Source organism: Amia ocellicauda, chromosome 16, assembly GCF_036373705.1.
Source record: "Amia ocellicauda isolate fAmiCal2 chromosome 16, fAmiCal2.hap1, whole genome shotgun sequence".
In the NCBI taxonomy this organism is placed as follows: domain Eukaryota; kingdom Metazoa; phylum Chordata; class Actinopteri; order Amiiformes; family Amiidae; genus Amia; species Amia ocellicauda.
In genome coordinates, this window is record NC_089865.1 from 18,890,962 (window position 1) to 18,911,169 (window position 20,208).

General features: G+C 42.6%; 2 protein-coding genes across 3 annotated transcripts in view; both read right to left on the bottom strand.

Annotated features, from left to right (window-relative positions):
* Nucleotides 1-6,640, bottom strand: part of LOC136712016 (ATP-dependent 6-phosphofructokinase, liver type) — a 24,599-nt gene extending 17,959 nt beyond the window's left edge. Inside the window, exons 1-5 of the mRNA XM_066688685.1 lie at nt 6,399-6,640; nt 3,850-3,923; nt 3,453-3,530; nt 898-1,087; nt 162-327 (exon numbers count right to left, since the gene is read on the bottom strand). Coding sequence (XP_066544782.1) covers nt 162-327; nt 898-1,087; nt 3,453-3,530; nt 3,850-3,923; nt 6,399-6,483 — 593 coding nt within the window. The 5' untranslated portion in view covers nt 6,484-6,640. The remainder of the gene's footprint in view (nt 1-161; nt 328-897; nt 1,088-3,452; nt 3,531-3,849; nt 3,924-6,398) is intronic.
* Nucleotides 6,641-11,820: 5,180 nt separating this feature from the next.
* The window catches only part of map3k13 (mitogen-activated protein kinase kinase kinase 13), a 46,429-nt gene continuing 38,041 nt past the window's right edge, over nt 11,821-20,208 (bottom strand). For both annotated transcript variants that reach the window (XM_066687668.1, XM_066687669.1), the window contains 7 exons: nt 19,619-19,728; nt 17,516-17,632; nt 16,466-16,609; nt 15,658-16,354; nt 14,973-15,043; nt 14,222-14,513; nt 11,821-12,423 (listed from right to left, as the gene is read on the bottom strand). In XM_066687668.1, coding sequence (XP_066543765.1) covers nt 12,322-12,423; nt 14,222-14,513; nt 14,973-15,043; nt 15,658-16,354; nt 16,466-16,609; nt 17,516-17,632; nt 19,619-19,728 — 1,533 coding nt within the window. In that variant the 3' untranslated portion in view covers nt 11,821-12,321. The remainder of the gene's footprint in view (nt 12,424-14,221; nt 14,514-14,972; nt 15,044-15,657; nt 16,355-16,465; nt 16,610-17,515; nt 17,633-19,618; nt 19,729-20,208) is intronic.

A 20,208-nucleotide genomic window follows, 5' to 3' on the forward strand; every position in this document is an offset into this window, starting at 1 on the left:
CAGTAGTTTTATTTTAGATAGTTTGTTGACATCACCACTTTGTACATGCTCTGAGAACACTTTTCTTGACCATTGTGAAATGTAGAACAATACAAAGGAGAAATAAATGGTATCACGCCAATTGCTACACAGTGTGGGGATGGGCCATCCCATGCTCTGACCTCTGTGCTGTGGTGGTGATGGCATCTATGACCTCCATGATCCTGTGCAATGCGGAGTCAGCACCGATGGTCATGTCGGTGCCACAGAAGTCGTTGTCGATGGAGCCCACCAGCCCCACGATGTTCAGGTGTTTGTAGTGCTCAGCCGCAGATTCTGTGATTCTGCCTGTCAACACACACACACACACAGTTTACTCACGGATTCTGCATGGAGCCAGCCCTAATACAGACAACACAATTACTTCTTGCAGACTGATTCACAACGCCACTGAACCCTAGCACATAGAAACTGAAATGTAATGTGTAATGTGGGTATCAAGGAACCTTTTATTTTTGTCCTTTTTCATTTACTACCTTCTTCTGGTAATTGAAACCAGAATCACCTTTTGCACTGTGTTTGCTATTAAACTCTACAACCTGAGTAAAATCTTTGCTTGATCCTAATACATGAAAAGGACTCTACTGTATTTAAAATGTCTTTCAAAAAGTTCACAACCAGTGCTATTGTTTGTTGTATGTGCTGTGTGAAACAGGGATAGTGAGAATCCAAACATTCATATCAGCAACGTCATGCCTCGTTTGATTTCTCATTAACAGATCTCTCCAGACTTGTAACAAATCAGTGGGAAACTTAACAGACGAAGGGTGAATTCCTACAGCTGTGGCTGTACAGTACGGAGGTAGGACTTCTGTCTCCACCCTGACCGTCACCCACCCTGACCCTACTCCTCCTCACCGTTGTTCTTGAGCTCCTCCAGCAGACCTCTCCACTCCTCCCGGAATATGTTGGCACCCGTGAGGCTGCCGTCCCCCCCGCACACGCACAGGTTGGTGATGCCCCTCTGGACCAGGTTGAAGGCGGCAGATAGCCTGCCCTCTCGAGTGGTGAAGGCCTTGCAGCGCGCACTGCCGATGACGGTGCCACCCTGGGGAGATAACGCAGTGTCAAGGAGGGGAGGGTGTAGCAGCAGAGACGAGGCTTGGTGTGTGTGTGGAGGGGGTGGATTTGTGTATGTATCTATGCTGCAGTAATGTAATGTGTAAGGTGGCAGGCATCAATCTAATACAGTCTATGTCTATTCAGCAACAAGGCTGCAAACAGCCTACAGTTCGGTTCAATAAAGGTTTCCATCTCCATTTTCCCCCTTGCCATGAGCTCATAGTATATTAAGCACAATCCACACTGATCTCAGCATCACTGCAACCCTGATCGGCTTATCAATATGTGTTTCTGTAGCTGTAAACATTGTCCAATTCATTTAAAAGGTCCTGTAAAATATCACATGAAAAGTCGTTACATAACTGGTAGGATAGATTTCTGAAATAAAGGCAGTAGGACATGAGATGGGGGGGGGGGTGGTCAAGAAATTCATGCAAAAAATGCATTTTCAAATCATAGCAGGGTCCTTTTGTTTCCGATTTGTATTCTTTATTGATCTAAACACCTTTAAAAACAGATTCCAAACCTGCGCTTTTCCCAACTGTAACATAAAAAGGTGATTAACTCTAGTCTGGTTGAATGGTTTAAACTCTGTAGCTTGAATTACCTTTGTAAGTGTTACTCATACACAGATCCAGAGGTAGCCGATTGAGCGGTTAACAGGGTAACTACCATTTAAATGCAAAATTAGCTGTACAAATTATGACTTTTACCAGCTCCTCTATTTACCCCCAAATTTTTTAAGCATATTTAACACACTATAGAAAGATATTTCAAATCGTTTCGCTGTAATGCAATATTAGACAGAGAATACTGCAGAGTGCCTTTTGAAAAACTTTAAAGACAGGTGAACTGGCACCAAATTAATATTGAAAACTGCTGTTGGTTTAATGCATCAAAAAACTAGAAAGAAGAAAACGCAGACCTCTGTCAAATCTGCAGGAGCCAGCTGGCTAGGCCTGGCACTTGCTTAAAAATAAAACAGATTATCGCATTGCATCCCTTCAAAGCTTCCAGAAAGCACAGAGCTTGCAGACGCCACGTACAAAGATGCAGAAGCAGATGAAAAGCAGCAGTGGGTTAAAGCACCAGAGTGTCCCTGGCTGTCATTTCAATGTAATCGCTGCAAACAACACTGACACTGAGAATATGACTGAGACCCCTTGCTGTTTTTAGGTAATGAAAAGGAACAGGCTCGGTTAGTATTTAGGTCATGACGTGCAGAGGATGCTCACATATTCAATGCAATAAACTGTTTAAAATGACACGATTCAGTAACACTATATCTGTTACCAAAAAGAGTGGGGGTTCTCTGACAGTAAGAAAAGACACCATAGCAGAAATGAAACCATAGCGTGAGAAATGGCAATTCTACCAAACACCTCCAGCACCTCTTAAATTCTTGTCTTTGAAAAATAAATCTGTCAGTAAAGGGTTAAGTGAATACCAGCTCATTGGTTAATGATCGGTTACCAGTACTCAAAAGAAAGTCGATTCATTAGCTCACCCATTTGTAAATCAATGATGCATTATAGCCAGAACCACATGCAGTAAGAAGCCTTACCAGATAATAATTTACACTAACTGTTCTAGACATGGAAGAAGGGAAGAAGACAGAGACAAAAGACAGAGAGAGAGAGCCGGAATGAGAGTAGGCTGGGTAAAACAAAAAAACACACCACTGTTATATACTCCACTGTGACTGAAGATACAAGTTAATAACTGTTTAGGACCTGCAAAGACAGAATATTTGTTGACCACACAGAGCAGAGGGAGTACTGGGGACAGGGGGGATGGATGATAAGGGCCAGAGCACTTCCACAAGACTCAATGTATGTCTTCCAGGAAAAGAGAGAAAGAACCAGCAAAGGTGGGTCCACGTTATGCAGTGTAAAAAAAAACTAATTTTCAAGGTTACCATTTAAAACAACCTGAACCTGATCCCACTAGACAAAAAATGTCCATCCCTTTCAAACATGTGCCCAATCATAGTTTTTGTAGTTTTGAGACACAGTTTTACATTGATCTGTGCAGCACCAACTTACATGAGAAAGAAAAAGATTGTGAAGACTGGTGAATGTACTTCCATTCCCTTTTTCAAAAGCTCAATATTGGAAAAATGATGGCTATAAGCTAAAGAAGTCTAAAAAAACAAAGTCTGTAAATTTCTTGGTTGGCTAAGGCACTGCAAGATCTGCGTGGGCTGAAGGGAAAGGGTTCATGGCAGTATTCCCTACTCAGGAGGGAAAGCTCTGTAAGTCGGCATGTTTTGAATTCTAACGAATGCACTCCTGTCTCCAGGCCCATTGTTTGCTAGGAGAGCCAATAACAACTCACATCTGATGACTTACCAGTTGTATGATGTTGGAAACGCTCTGCCAGTTGGCTACTTTAATGTTGTCTCCACCATCTACTAGACCCTGGTATCCCTGGAGAGGGACAGAGACAGAGCAAATATTAATTCAAGGTCAAATTATAAAAAGCATATGAAGCAATAAGAGGATTTAGTGTTGTAATGCACACCAATGGAAGGACACAGGTAGAAACACAGCTAAAAACATCTTAGCTGCACATAATACAAGCAGAAGTGCATTATACAAATCTTTCGACTAAGGTTCATACTGAAAAACATGAACGATATTCCTTGGTGAAAGAATGACACGGGCATCTTCGTATTCACATAAAATCTAAACATATAACATCTCTGATGGTGGTGGTTGAAAAACAGTTCACATAAAACAAACTTACTTCATAAATAAGAAAGACCTTAGCGCCTACATATATCCCCATCCGGGTTACAGCGCGGACTGCTGCGTTCATACCTGGAGTGGAAGACATTCGTGTTTAGTATGTTTGTGTCAATCAGTGTTGAATCAGTGCAAAAAGTGGTTTTCTCTGGGCACTCTGGAGTGAGGCAAGGGCAATCTTTTCCCCCCCAAGAACATTTCACACAGACAATAAAGACAAACACCACAAACAGTAGCTAAAGAGACACTAAACAACTTTAAAGTAGGTCTGAGGTGACAACACTGTCATATTGAGTTTGACTCACACAGTTGGCAGCTTCCCATACAACCCAGAGGAAAATAATGTATTTTTGAACACTCCTGTTCCACACAAGCAGGAATAAAGCCCCAGCACACGGTCATGTGAGAACTTGCTTAATAAAGTGAAAACATGTCCAACAGTTTTGTTCAAAAATACAAATACGAGAACTAAATAGTGCAATATTTGTCAATACAGCACAATGTTTAGGTGACATTCACATTATTAATGGTTATGTACAACTCTCAGAAACAACTAAGTGTAAACAATACTTTATTCAAATGCATTTTTTCCCTTTTTTAATTGGGGAACATTTTCACAACAATAAACTAAAGAAAGCCTAGAAGATGAATGGTGAACTCGGGCCTGAGAGCAGAGGTCGGCCTGATTCTGGATCAGAGGAACTTTCAAGGGTGACTGTTTCTTAGCAACAAGATATGCTAGCTCGGGCCAAATGGGTTAGAAAAATCAGCAATTGGCAATTCAACTGAAGGACACACAGATACACCAGGACAATGGCTGATGTACCCAAACCGGCTATGGCAAATAGCTGGAAGCAATGTGGATTTAAATTTAATTGTTAAAGGAAAGGGCTTCAGACAATTTCGACCCACAGAAACAGAGCCCTTGTTATGAATAACGGGCACAAAACCATGTCGAAAAGAACACAAAACTGTACACAATAAAAGTCCACAAGGCCTCTTTAAGTGAATGTAAACACAATTAACACACTCTGTTAACAGAAGTTCCTTAAAATTAAAGTTGAGAAAAAATCTGATTGGAAAAGTGGAACGGGTGGGTATTAAATTAAAGTCTACCAGTCTAGTCCTTAACTTTGCTAGGCAGAGGACAAAGTTATGTGCATCAAAGCTTACATATTACAGGGAAGCAAAAACAATATTTTGAATCAACAAAACAAGAATCAGCCAGTTCCTGGGCTGTAAGAACTCAACCACAGTAGAATGGTCATGGAGGCTACGCTAATGATGTCAATTTGGAGGTCAGACAGTCCAAAAAGTCTATGCATTCAGTTAGTTCAATCGAATAATATAAAATGTGTGATTATTATTAATGTATGCAAGGGATATACAATAAGTGACTCATATCAGAATGTACTGTATTCTAATTGAACTCGGGAAAAATACTTAATGAGGGCAGATCATTCAGTTGTTATACACACAGAATGAACAGTGGACATCACTGGGGGGACAGGTCTTTCTGAAATTGTGTTTATTCCCCCCTGCAAAAAAAACCCAGGTTACCGTTACATATACCCATCTAGGCTCTCTATATATATATATCCCATTCTTTCCTTGAAATGAAAACATGCATAAGATAGCAGTACTCTAGCATCAAAGCACATACTGTACACATTATATTATAACCCATGGTGAAATGTACAGAAAGAAGTTGTTATAACTTCTCAGGAACACAGATCCTCCGCACTATCCACCTGAAACATCCCTAACCCTATTTCTGCTGGTACTAGAGCAGCAGGGCGCAATATGGTGTCTGAAAGGTACAGATCCTGACAGCAGGCACGTACAGCGCAGCACACCCAGCGCGGCGGTCCGACCTCACACGTCACAGTCCCGTCACTCGCGTATTCGCACGGTCTGCGCCGAAGGAACCAGGACGTGTTCTTTTTGCGCAGATCTCCGCAAGTCTGCGCAGATCCACAGAATTCCCTCGATCCTATTGGCGGAGCAGCGCTAACACAAACGCGACCTGACGCCTCACGGGTGCAATGAGAGTCGTGGAGAACGGGTTACAACTGAGCAGTAGATCAACAAACATACGGACAAAAGTACAAATATCTTACGGCGAGAGGGAAAACAAGTCCAGTCCTGCACAATTAGTCAACGGGCACTGCTCCTAAACATGTGATGTGTACCATAAATCAGACCACGTACTGATATAGCAGCACAAATATGCATTAGCTATATATGAAGAATTCGTGCACAATTGAGCAAGTTATTATGAGCAATAACCATCAGATTGGTCTCCTCTATATGGAAGGAAGCTGCTGAATGAAAACTGGATGTACCAGGATGTTGTACATGTTGTTGTAATACAAAGTGTATTTGATTTAATATCCGTTTATATCGGCTTATTTCCGTTTGATACATAACAAATGAATCTGTGTCTTCCTTTGCTTGACACTCTGGCAGTACTGACACGCACACACCAGTGCTCGCTGCTTTCATGCTGTTGTGTAGTATGTGTTGTATTGGTGATGGCAGTAAATGTACCTTGTGCATCTCCCCCGCTCGTCAGCACAGCCATGGCTTTCCCAGCGCCAGTCATGCGCAGCTTCTCCAGGTCCACGGAGGTCATGGTGCCAGATGAAAACCTCGCACCCTCGGCCGCAAACAGAAGAAAAGAGAAATGAATCCCAGCAGCTCTGCTTTGGAAAACGCGGTTATGTTTCCCAGACGCGACAAAATGACCTTCGCTGCCGAGGCTGTCCTGCTCAGACGGGGCTGCAGTCGGTCCCGCCCTCTAGCAGGTTTGCATGATCCGCGCAGGAAAGGAGATAGGTCGCGCTTGTGCTGCGCAGATTTCCACGGGTCTGCGCAGAGCTTCAGAACTCCACCGCTCCCATTGCTGGAGTAGCGCAGATCCGAGCAGAACTGTGGAAATCTGCGCAGCACAAACGCGACCTATCTCCTTTCCTTCTCTTACACCCTCCGGCTTCCCATAACTACTACAAAGTACAAGGGCATTTTTAGCATATACTATATTGCACGAAACAATAGCACTGTCCGTCGTACCCACATGATTGTTTTATAGTAGCCTACAAACGTTCAGCATGCATTTATTTGGACCGACATAAAACTATTGCAAAAGGTTTATGTACACCTTTCCACGTTTTCATTATTTTAATGAACGTTAATCACATATTTCATAGGATTTATTTTATTCCTGAACTAATAAGGAACAATACTTTGGCAACTAAATGACTTCTAGAAATAGACTCGTCTTGCACCATTTCCCTGTGACCAGTTTCACGTCACTTGCACTTGCATGAGATGATCTGTAAGTTACATCATAGTAAAACGGTTTTAAGATGTAATGCATTGATAACCTGTTAATACATGACTGTTAAACACGAATAGTCAGAAATCTTTGTTGTGAGATAAATGTGAGATAGACATACATACCATGTTAGTTCTATTTATAATAAAGTACTTTATTTTAAACTAATTGATATGCATACCATCACAACAATAGGTTCATGTATCTATTTATATCACACCTCAATTTCATATTATAGGGATTCAAGCTTAATTAAAGTAATAAAGTCATACCTTTAACGACATCTTTAGTATGAATCATTTTACCTGTCCTACAAAAATCTAAATTCCAGTCATTCACATATGTTGCTTTAAATGTTCATTGAGAAGTATATGTTAAATAGAAAGAAAAAGGTTTATTATATTATAATCCTTACCCATACATTCTTTCTGTATTTGGATGCCATTTCATTCCTTTGTTTTCACTTGGGAGGTGATCAAGAAAAACTGACTTGCAGGGGTTGTGTCCTTAAGTTGCATCAGACTGTACAGTACAGTACTGTATTGTATGCCTCAAATAGTAGTTATCAGTTAGAACAATTAAACAACCTATCACAGGAAATTGTATTCCGAACTTTGAATGGGCAAGGCCATGCTTTAATCCAATATAATAAAAGCAACTGATTAATACGCTCATTCAAAAGTAGGTGCTCTTTGTAGATACCTATAGTATACCACATCTAATTAATTTCAGAAGGTGGGAGTACAGAATAGTGTTGTGTGTTACATTTCATTCGCCCTGGGTATGGGCATCAGCCAATGAATAAATCATAATGAAAAATAAATAATTATGCCAATAAGAAGTAAGATAAACATGAAGGAAAAAAAAGTACACGGCAGCAGGTTAAATATTTTGTTATTCTAAGAAAAACGATACTATACCAGTTGGCGCACCAATGCACACCTTAACTTGGTAGTAAACATATATGGACATGTTTACCATTTTGTTGTTCTGGCATTGGTTCCTGCGGAGGGGTTTCTAATGAAATGAGGCCAAATTAAACTGCAGCCGTCGCAGAAACGCTCAGTGCAATGTGTCACTTCAGCTTTTAGAACAGCATCAACATAAAAACAAGCCATGCATCAGGAAACTCCAGAAGATGCCACCATACACACCAGGAATACGTAGACCCTAAGAACCAGAATACGCTGCAGAGAATAAGGAATATTTACCAAGAATAATACTTAACCCTGAAAGTGACCGATTTAGATTTAATTCAAAGTGGAATCATGATAACTAACTTTACAAACATGTTCTTAGGGTAATTCAATCCAACCCGTGCTCTGAAAGAAACAGGAGAGAGACGCTTTGTTTGGTACAGTACATCGGCTTTTATTCCATGCAGTTGTTTGCTTTGATTTTCCTTCTTATTCCCACCACTGTACACGGGTTAATACAGGACATGGTCTGGTTTGGTTGATCAGGAAGCCATTCAAAAGAAGGAGGAATGGAGACAAAGAGCAGAAGAGCTCCCATAGGGAAAAAGGTGGGTCTTTTTCTCAGAAACAATCCTGCAAAGACGCATCTTCATAAGAACATATACTGGGTGACAAAAGGGCTGTCTGCATTTCTAACGTGGCTAAAGGAACACAGAGAGTTGGCTGGCAGCTCGGCAAGTGGCGTCACTGCGATGTGGGCGGGTCTAACCCACAATGCATTCTGACAGCCGCTGTGGTGGGAGAGGGGATCAGCGAGGATGACTATAAACACCACACTGGGGTTAACACTACTGCTAACACTACTGCTAACCCCTGTACAACCAGTATGAGCTGCCTGCCAGTTGACTCTCCATACTGGCCTGGCTCAGGGTGTCAGAGACTTGGGATGCCACTTTGGGCAGAATCTCCTATGTCAGACCTGCACTATCTCTTGAGTGCAGAAGGTTAGTCTATGCCAACAGCCCTTTCAGTCCCAAATGAAGACGGCTTCCATCATTCACTGACACAGCGCATTGACAATACTTATTAGGAAATGTCAGCAGAATGCAAATTAAAGCAACTGATGTTGGAAACGTCCAGAAATTAACAATGTCTGATCTACAGATATGACAGGTTTACACCATAAATTAAAATGATCTTCATGTAGGCCAGCTACAAAAAAAACAAACAAAAAAATACATTAAATTAAATTAACATATTAAAATTGAATAATTTACAAGATCTAACATGGCATTCATGCCAATAAGACATTGTCCTTCACTCTTTAACATTGTGCTGATTTACAGTGATTACCATTTAAATACACAAGCCTTTACAGACATTGTAAACACGGGGAGAGGAAGAGGCTGCATTTCACTTCAGGTTTGGTGGGACAACCATTTGAAGTGGGGGGCAACAGAGCAGGCTCAGGTTCTCCAGTACAATGCATTCATCACTGAGTAGGGGGTGTAGTAGGGGGATAAGTAAGCAGTTATTTTTTTTGCGGTATGACAGAGGTCCTGCCACACTGTTAAACGATGACAAACGGTCACTGCAATGAACACTTACTCGTTCTGGCATTTGTCCTTCAGTATACAAAGTAGGTGCTTCCTAGATTGACTGTGAAATACCTTTTGATGGTTACAGATACAGTCTTCTGTAAGATATGAGTTCTTCTGAAAGACAAGTTTTTGGCTTCAATCCAGAATTAAGGTGAAGCTACAATAAGACTACATTAAGACGGTATGAATGGAATACTGCCATCGACTGCACAATATATATGAAGAGCAGGTGGACGTGACCTCAACGTAAACTGTGTGATTGCACCCCCTTCCTGTGCAGAAGCTATAGATTCATCACTAAGTAATGCCAAAGAGGTTCTCAGCAGCACCTCAGAGTTTTGCCAGATGCCGTAGCCACACACAGCTCACTGCCCCCGTTCAATGCCGAATAGCCCTTTCGCCGTTTCATCCGCTCATCAGAGTTCAGAAGTGCAATCTGATTTATTCAATGCTGATTGGCTGATTCTCACTAGACTGAGCATTTACCCCAAAAGTTGTTGCCTAAAACGAGTAGCAGACAAGCATGTGTATTGGAGGGAGGACAAAAAGAAAGAAAAAGATGCAGTATCCCTTTTAGAGTGGAAACAGAAATGGACCTTAAGTGTAAACAGGGCATGTGAGGATTCATCCACAATGAAAAATTATCTTCCAAGCTTGAGAATGTATGGTATCTGGGGCTCAAAACATACAAACACACACACAAAAAGCTGAGCTCTGTTTTTATAAGTACATGAATCTTGGTTACTATCCCCACCTAGTGGCTAACAATATTCTGTACTTCAGACAGTGCATGCCAATTAAATTGAGCAGCACATAACTCAAAATCACCACCGCTGTATTCAACCGCGTTTAATTAAGCCGGTAGTGTTAATCACACAACATTTAATACGAAAATTGTAACTTGTTATAATAAGAAGATATGCATCTCCATAGTCAATAATCAACAATTTTGTCCAGCCTGCTAGACAATCCTGAGCAGATGGAAGAGACCTCCCTAAGATGGCTGTATTTGGCCATTATTGCTCCCTGTCACTCATACATCATAAGGACAGTTTACCTGCATTGTTTGGTTGTTTGTTCCTGATATTACCTGGCTTACTTTGCGGTTGAAAATATGTATCACTCACTAAACCTCATACCTAGCTTTAGATTTATTCCCCAACTGATATCTCCCTTCTGACACTGTTGATAAGAGTAATCAGAAACTGCTGTACAAGTCCAATACAGGAACCGTTCAGCTGCTCAGAAAAGAAAAAGTTGGATGCCAGGGCGAAGGATCACAAACAGACAGGAACATCTCAACTTGGAAGAGAAGCTGGAGAGATACTGCATCTTAAAGGAAACTGGTGGAGGATTACACAGACAGTGTGAATGGAAGAAAGTTTGTGAAGGCCCAGATCTGATGGACTCACACTCACACCTTGCTTCCCAGAGAGGCAAAGGAACTTAAACATGGTGTTGGTCCAGTTTTTGTTTAAGAGCTGCTTCGAAGACACTTTGAAAAAACTCAGAGTGCCGGACTGGACTAGAGAAAACTCAACACTGGTTTGGTTCTTGTTCGTGTAAAAGAAAAAAGGAAAAATCCCTCAAATTGAAAATAACAACAATAACAACTACAATAAACATGAGGAATCAACAGAGTAGGTAGAATTAAGTCAGCAAACTGCATGGTGAGCCGCCTCCGCTGGGTTTGGGTTGAGAAGTTCGCTGGTTTTGACTCTGCATTGGTTATCCACTTGTCACATCCAGTGGAAACACCAGTTATGCTCACTAGGTAGTCTCACATTGCAGGCCGAGCAGACATGCTTTGTGGTAAACTTTGGGGAAAAGGGCGGGGGAGCAACTGTTCATGCTGGTGTTTGAGCTTCCCTCCCCCCCCTTTTTCTGAGAGAGGTGAGATGAGGGCTTGTTCCTGTAAACTTAAGAGAGAAAAACTGGGAAAAACAGCAACAACAAAAAAATTACAGTGGTTCCCCAGTTACAGAACTTTATCTGGCTTGCAGTGCATTCTGGGAACTCCTTTACAATGCACCTACACTCACTTGATAGTGGAATGGTCTGTATAATAATGGGATCACGTTCAGCGGTCCAGAAAAAAATCCTTCTTGTTTTCTAGATTAAAAAAAAAAAAAAACATAAACAAAACAAAAAACTTATAAAAGAAGCAGCAGCAAATTCTCAGCGCCGCCTCTTAAAAAAGTACCAGTTTAATTTGAAATACCCCTGAAGGCCCCAGCACAATCACCGACGGCCGTGTCTCTGGTCCTCGTTGTGTCTTCCAGTTTCTCACTCTCGGCAAATATACTTCACACTATACATTACAAAGTCTCTTTTGTTTGTCTGTCTTTTACCTCAAACAAAAATAAATTATTAATGTTACACTAGCTACATTATTCAACAAAATTGTATCCCTGCCATAGGTAATTGAAATGGTAGCATTGCTCAGGATTGGGAGATCTGGAAAGGTTGTTTTTGTTTTTGGGGTGGGGGGGATAGTAAGGGCCGCCGTTGGCTGAAAGTTGAGGGGATTTTTAGCATTTTTGCTGTGTGATCCAGTTATTGCGGTTTTGTTCGAGGGTCTCCTAGAAGCAGAGTCATCTGCCAGTGGAGGCCGGTGCTCACCAGGTGGACGTGCCGCAGGGCTTGTTGTTGCGCACGGTGGCATCAGAGCACTCTGCCTCTGAGGAATCGCAGTCCGACTCCCCGAAGTGCAGGGGATTCTGGGAAAACACAGGGAGAGAGAATCAACGAGGCATGTTAATCGGGGTGGCTTTGCAGGAGAGGAGGCAATGAGTGAGGGCCATGATTCCCCCCACGTGTCGGCTTGTTGACATTTGAGCCAAAAACACTGAACTGACCCCTCAATTAACATACTTGTAAGGCAGTGGTTCCCAAACTGTGGGGTGCGGGGAAAGAGCTGAATGTGTAAAAAGTCAAGACGAGACACAAGAAATCCACAAGGGGATCTGACAACTGTTGAGTGCCGCCCCACTGAAATCGCATTGGATAAACTGATATCTTTTGCATCGACCTATCTCTGTGAAAAGACTTTTTCTACACTTACACACATTAAAAACAAACTGTCGTGACTCACAAGACTGGAAATTGAGTCTCGGTTATTAGATTCTTCCATATCCAGTCCTGGCCAATCAGAATAGAGGATTGTCAGGTAGCAGTGTCTGTGAAATCTGCTAATTGGTAGTTTCAGATCAAAATACACAGCAGTTTATATGAGGTGATAATTACAGTAAAATAAATAATAATAACTTGCAGCTCTAAAATATCATCGAGTGGTGGGAAACGAGCTCGCCAGGACTCTTTGCTGCAACATTTTGGAAACGCATTAACAAAAAATACATTAAATGCGAAATAATGCAATGTGACAATTGTTGCAATTGCAAGAAGTTCTGAACTTTATTTTAAAATACTCATCTAACAACAAATGTATTAAATTAATTCGGAAACATACCTGTGCGTTCAAGTTCCAGTGAAAACAAAATATATAGCAATAGCTGGCTGTGTGTGTTTTAATAATATTAGTTTGTTGCTTTTCTGTCATTGCTAGTTTCGCAGAAGGGTGTTTGGCTTTTAGGTGGGTTAACATACCAGCTGTAGATTTGTGGTATATTAATTGCACTGCACATATTATACACTTAACAGTGTTTTAATTTACTTTGTCAAAGTATTTCCATGCAGAAATTCTCTGAGAGGAAGCCATTGGTCGCGTTCTTGTAGCACCGCAGATTTCCACAGATCTGCGCAGATCTGCAGAATTCCACCGATCCCATTGGTGGAGTCGCGCAGATCTGTCATTGTCAGCCAATCACAGACAAGAATAAACAAATCCCACCTTCCTGTCAATCTTCATTACAGCTACACAGAGAGCCAATCAACCGATTTTAAAATAAAATCAATATTATTATTATTATTATTATTATGTTATTATTATTATTATTATTATTATTTTAAGTATCGAATGTTAGAATCACTTGTCGATAGTGGCCATCTTTAACGAATAGTTGAATTTTCGACTATTCGGTCTCATCCTTAATATATATATATATATATATATATATATATATCCTATATATTAAATAACTAGTAAAATTTTATAAAATGGAAAGAGAGCATTACTGTATCTTCTGTAACTATGTTGATTCAGGCTCATTCATACTAGATGGAGTCAGAATAGGTTCATGCATAGTGAGATGCCAATGTAAATGGACAGATAAAATTGTGAAAAGTGAAATGCAAACAGTATATTCATCCTTGGTAAACGTTAGGACTTTTAATTAAAAAAAAAAAAAAAAAAAAAAAAACAGGTAATATAAATATGAATGTGTAGGACATGGGGGGGCACGAGCTGTGACCCAAATGTTTATGGAGAGGGGCCACCCAGAAAGTTTGGGAACCACTGTTGTAAGGTATAAAATGTATGTGCCACTCCAAAGCAGACCTGATAAAGTAACTGAGATTGAAAATGGCGGTGGTGAGCTGTTGGTCTGCTACTATTCTCACCTCATAGTTGTGCTCGTCCGCGCAGAGCTTGCCCAGGGAGATCTGGGTCTTGACGCGGCGCACGGCGCACTCCTTGTCAGACAGGCCGTCGGACTGCGTGGAGATGTCGATGGGGATCTCGGGCGTCTGTGACAGCAGGTCATCCATCTGCTCCTCCTGGCTGTTGCTGAGGCGTTCAAGCGGCCCGCTGTGCGAGTGGTCGCTGGTGTTTCCCTCCTCGCCGTCAGACACCGACAGGTTCTCCGAGCTGAACGTGGAATAGGACTGGAAGCTGCTCATGCAACGGTGCGGCCTGGGGGGGCAGGGAGGGGAGAGGGGGTCACTTTGAGAAGCCACAGATAGGAAGGGAACTTGTGGGGGCATCTCTCTCTCCCTTTTCAAAAGCACTTGTGCCAATTCCTATTAGCTGGTTTAATTACTAGTCACACTAGACAAAGAAGATATTAGAGTCCTGTACTTTACAAGAGTTGATGGTATCCGTTTATTCACTGGTTTTGTTTTTGTTATAATGGAAATGGAAGTAGTTTTAGATAATTACATTTTATATTGAATATATATTTATATATTTCCAGAATATATCTTATACAACATCATAATGCAAGATAGTTAACTTAATTTAATTAATTCACCCGGCCAGTCTCACCTTTTGAGTGTAGACAGACACTTTCAAACTATAAACCTGGCAGTTTTGAGTATTATTACCAGCACATACTGACTGCCATTTAATAAACCATGGCTGACAGTCTTTTACCTCTGTCTCCGTGGAAACTCCACCTCACTGTCCACTTCTCCTTCCTCTTCTTCAGACGACTCATCACCGGCCTGAACAACAACACAGAGAACGGTTACTGCACAGCAAAAGCAGCACAAGCCGCCTGTCTGCTCCACGCAGATGGCTTGCAGCTCCAGTAAAAAAAGGAAAAGCAATGTAAAAAGCCAATAAAAAGAAAAACAAGACGGATGTTGAGCAGTATAATTAGACTCAAATAGAAATAATGGATGGTTTATAATCTCCTGGGTGCTTTAAATATCCTCACAATCTGTTGTTAAGCGTAGAACAAGAAAACCAGGCAACGAAATAGCAGCACGTTGCAAATGCATTATATGTACAATGTCACTCCTGTGGCTGAATGTCAGCTGGCTACATCAGATGAGTAAAGCAAGCCTGGGCATCGTGTTTAGGCTGCCTCTCTTTCAGTGACTATTATTATTCATCTTGAAAACAAACAAAAACCAAAAATTTGTCCCTTTAGAGCAGAGACCAGTAAAACACCTCCTAATAATCGCCTAGTTCTCTGACACACCTTTTCAAAGATATTAATGAAAAAAAAACACTCATTAATAAATTAAGGCCTTCAACAAGCCTCTCTCAGCTTTGTTCACTTGATTTACATTTCTGAAGATATCAGATTCAGAGATAAAGGGCCCATCTTTACCTTCCTGAGGGGCCGCAGTGAGCGGGGCAGTATGGGTGGGGTGAGGGAGCGAGGGGTGTTCTCCTGGGCCACCCCCTCCTGGCTGTTTCCCTCCGAAGCTGGAAGGCCGGAGTCCGTCTGAGGGGGAGGGGCTTCGTAGGTACTGAGCAGGGAGTAGGAGGGCCGCTCGGGGTGGCTGGGGCCTGGGAGCCTGTCCCCGGGCGTCTCCATACAGTGCTGGCAGCCTGGGAAGGGGTGCGCCTGGCAACAGGGGCAGAGGGAGCCGGGGCCCGAGCTGTCAGAGGCGGCCCTCTGGCGGGAGTCGGCCTCCATGGTGGTGGAGATGAGGTCGGGGCTGGAGCCAGAGACGCGGCGCTGCAGGTGGTCAGTGTGCGGGCTGCGCAGGGCGGCGGCCGGGCCGAAGTAGCGCAGGTTGTTGGCGCAGTTGGCCACGGCGTCCTCGCGGTTGTGGTGGTGGTGGTGGTGGTGGTGGTGGTAGTGCTGCAGGGGCTGCTGCTCCTCGGGGGCGGCCGCCACGTTCTTCAGGATCCCCGAGAACTCGCTATGGCTGCCCTTGCTGTTGCCCCGCCGGTGCCGAGGCTTGCTGCGGTACCGGGCTTTGCCTGGAGGGGTGGACACTTTGGGGCTTCCAGACAGAGGAGAGGGGGAGGGCAGCACCTCCATGTTGGGAATGCCATCGGAGCGCAACAGGTCGGGCCTACGGAAGAATAGGGAAAACTTAAAGCTCAGAACCTGTCAACCACCATCCTGTTATGTTGTTTCTCCTCCTACTGTATTTGTGAGGGTTTCTATGCAGTGTGGGACTCACCGCTTGGCTGCCTGCATGCCTGCTTTGTGTGCCATGCTGCCCTTCTTCTTGATGAGTTTCTCTACAGCGTTGGGCCGCACCATGGGCCTGACAAGGTGGCGCTTGTAGGTCCCAGGGTACTTCTTCTCCACGGCCTGCTCCCTCCTGTCAGGGGAAAACAGACATCCCATCTAAGAAATAAGGCTTCTTTCGTATTTACACACTCGCCTGGATTGGCCTTTAAAAAAAAAAAAAAATCTTCCTCCTCTTTGTTTTAGCGCTTGTGTAGTGTGGAGTAGTCAGGATACAATACCAATCACAGGGTTACATAATCCTCACTAAAGAGACACCGCTTTAGCGTGAAGTAGATTAGCCTGTTTGTCAAGTGACCTAAATTGCTTTGACAGTGTACAGTCTGGTTAGAGCTCTTTCTAGTAATATAGCCCTTTCCCTGTTCTGACAGCCAGAAATCACTGAGGAGGAATAAAAATTAAATAGGACTGAAAATGTATAGATGATGAAAACATGTTAATATGTAGGCCAGAGAGATTAAACACACATGTAGATATATCTAACAGTCCTTGAGTTAACAGAATCTGACAGTTTTCATCGATCTGATTTCTAAGGAACTGTAGTTCATTGAATTATTTACAGACATGTTTAACACTATTTATCTCCAAGTCTGGGTAATACAAAGAATCGGGCCCTAGGGCTGGGCTGTGCGGAGTTCTTGTGAATTTAGATGCTCTTGAATGTTCCAAGACTTGGGATAAGACCTCTGAGATTGTGTTTGATATCTGCCTCAATATGAACAAAGTAGCTCATAAAAGGCATATTTTTAACATAAGTACCAATAGGCTTGATTTTCCTAAATTGGAAATTATTTATTAATGAGTAAGACCGGCAGTTACATTTTAGATTATTTGTTTTTGCCATTTCTAAATTTCTGATAATTTCAGGGGGCTTTTTGCCAACATTTTGAGTTATTACAGTGACTCTCAAAAACCTATGTGCTGCTCTTACTCATTAGTAAACATGCACAGGAAGCACAGGGGGAGCCGGGGCTCTTACTTGATGAGCTCCTTCTCCCGGACCTCCAACTGCAACATGATGGCGCTCAGCTCCATGTAAAGGTTGTTAGCCCTCTCGAGCTTTCGTTCGTAGTGCTCCCGGATATCCAGAGCATGCCTAACAGAGGGGGAGAGAGAGGGAGGATGGAGAGCAGCCACACAATCAGTCAATACAGCTATAACAGCCTCACAAACTCTAAGGTACCGCTGCTTTCAAGTGTATCTAGCAGGAAAAATGTGTGTATACAGTGAGGGAAAAAAGTATTTAATCCCCTGCTGATTTTGTATGTTTGCCCACTGACAAAGAAATTATCAGTCTATAATTTTAATGGTAGGTGTATTTTAACAGTGAGAGACAGAATAACAAAAAAAATCCAGAAAAACACATTAAAAAAAAAAAAAAGTTATAAATTGATTTGCATGTTAATGAGGGAAATAAGTATTTGACCCCTTCGACTTAGTACTTGGTGGCAAAACCCTTGTTGGCAATCACAGAGGTCAGACGTTTCTTGTAGTTGGCCACCAGGTTTGCACACATCTCAGGAGGGATTTTGTCCCACTCCTCTTTGCAGATCCTCTCCAAGTCATTAAGGTTTTGAGGCTGACGTTTGGCAACTCGAACCTTCAGCTCCCTCCACAGGTTTTCTATGGGATTAAGGTCTGGAGACTGGCTAGGCCACTCCAGGACCTTAATGTGCTTCTTCTTGAGCCACTCCTTTGTTGCCTTGGCTGTGTGTTTTGGGTCATTTTCATGCTGGAATACCCATCCACGACCCATTTTCAATGCCCTGGCTGAGGGAAGGAGGTTCTCACCCAAGATTTGATGGTACATGGCCCCGTCCATCGTCCCTTTGATGCGGTGCAGTTGTCCTGTCCCCTTAGCAGAAAAACACCCCCAAAGCATAATGTTTCCACCTCCATGTTTGACGGTGGGGATGGTGTTCTTGGGGTCATTCCTCCTCCTCCGAACACGGCGAGTTGAGTTGATGCCAAGGAGCTCGATTTTGGTCTCATCTGACCACAACACTTTCACCCAGTTCTCCTCTGAATCATTCAGATGTTCATTGGCAAACTTCAGACGGGCCTGTACATGTGCTTTCTTGAGCAGGGGGACCTTGCGGGTGCTGCAGGATTTCAGTCCTTCACGGCGTAGTGTGTTACCAATTCTTTTATTGGTGACTATGCTCCCAGCTGCTTTGAGATCATTAACAAAATCCTCCCGTGTAGTTCTGGGCCGATTCCTCACCGTTCTCATGATCATTGAAACTCCACGAGGTGAGATCTTGCATGGAGCCCCAGACCGAGGGAGACTGACAGTTATTTTGTGTGTCTTCCAGTTGCGAATAATCGCACCAACTGTTGTCACCTTCTCACCAAGCTGCTTGGCGATGGTCTTGTAGCCCATTCCAGCCTTGTGTAGGTCTACAATCTTGTCCCTGACATCCTTGGACAGCTCTTTGGTCTTGGCCATGGTGGAGAGTTTGGAATCTGATTGATTGATTGCTTCTGTGGACAGGTGTCTTTTATACAGGTAACGAGCTGAGATTAGGAGCACTCCCTTTAAGAGAGTGCTCCTAATCTCAGCTCGCTACCTGTATAAAAGACACCTGGGAGCGAGAAATCTTGCTGATTGAGAGGGGATCAAATACTTATTTCCCTCATTAACATGCAAATCAATTTATAACTTTTTTGAAATGCGTTTTTCTGGATTTTGTTGTTGTTATTCTGTCTCTCACTGTTAAAATACACCTACCATTAAAATTATATACTGATCATTTCTTTGTCAGTGGGCAAACTTACAAAATCGGCAGGGGATCAAATACTTTTTCCCCTCACTGTATGTGTGTGGGCGATAGAAATGCACTCCTAAGTTAACTTTAACAAAACTGATTCACCATATTCTGTTTAAACAATTTCTTTATGCAATTTCTCATTGAATTTGGCTGACAAATAAAAATCTATGACCATCTCTTGAATTAGTGCCATGATTCATGTTCAAGGAATACACTATTATTTCCCTCCACTGTCCGGGTGACTGTCAAAGACATGGAAACAAAGCTGTAAACTGGCCAGGCTTATCTCAGGCCGAGCAGGTCTCACCCACCTGAGTTCGTCTCTCCTGCGTCGGATGAGCTCCTCGTCTAGCCGGTGGATACACGTGCCCTCACTTTTGATCTTCTCAAAGTGCTTCTTCACCTCCTCTCTCCACTCTGCCTGCAAATGCCAAGCCACACACAGTACTGCTCAATCATATGAATTGACCATAAATTCAGTTGCAGGAGTGGGTCAGGATTAACCACGGTTTGCTGGGTTTTTGTGATCTGGGAGTGATGGGAAACTTCTTATTCTTACAACACTGTAACTCGGCCTAGTAAGTCATTGTTGTCCAACTGTTGGTACATTTTATTGTGCGTGTTCTAAGTTTTCAACGGTTGTGTAAATCAGACTATGCTTTTGGTTTCTTTATGCCCGTTTCAGGTTGTGTAAAGCAGGGGTTTTCAAACCGGTCCAGGAGTACACCCTGCCCTGCTGGTTTTTATGCCAACCAAGGTCTTAATTGCTTAATATAATCCTTAATTGACCTAACAAAGCAATATAGCATTCAATTAAGCAATTAAGACCTAGGTTGGAACAAAAACCAGCAGGGCAGGGGGTACTCCAGGACCGGTTTGAAAACCCCTGGTGTAAGGCATG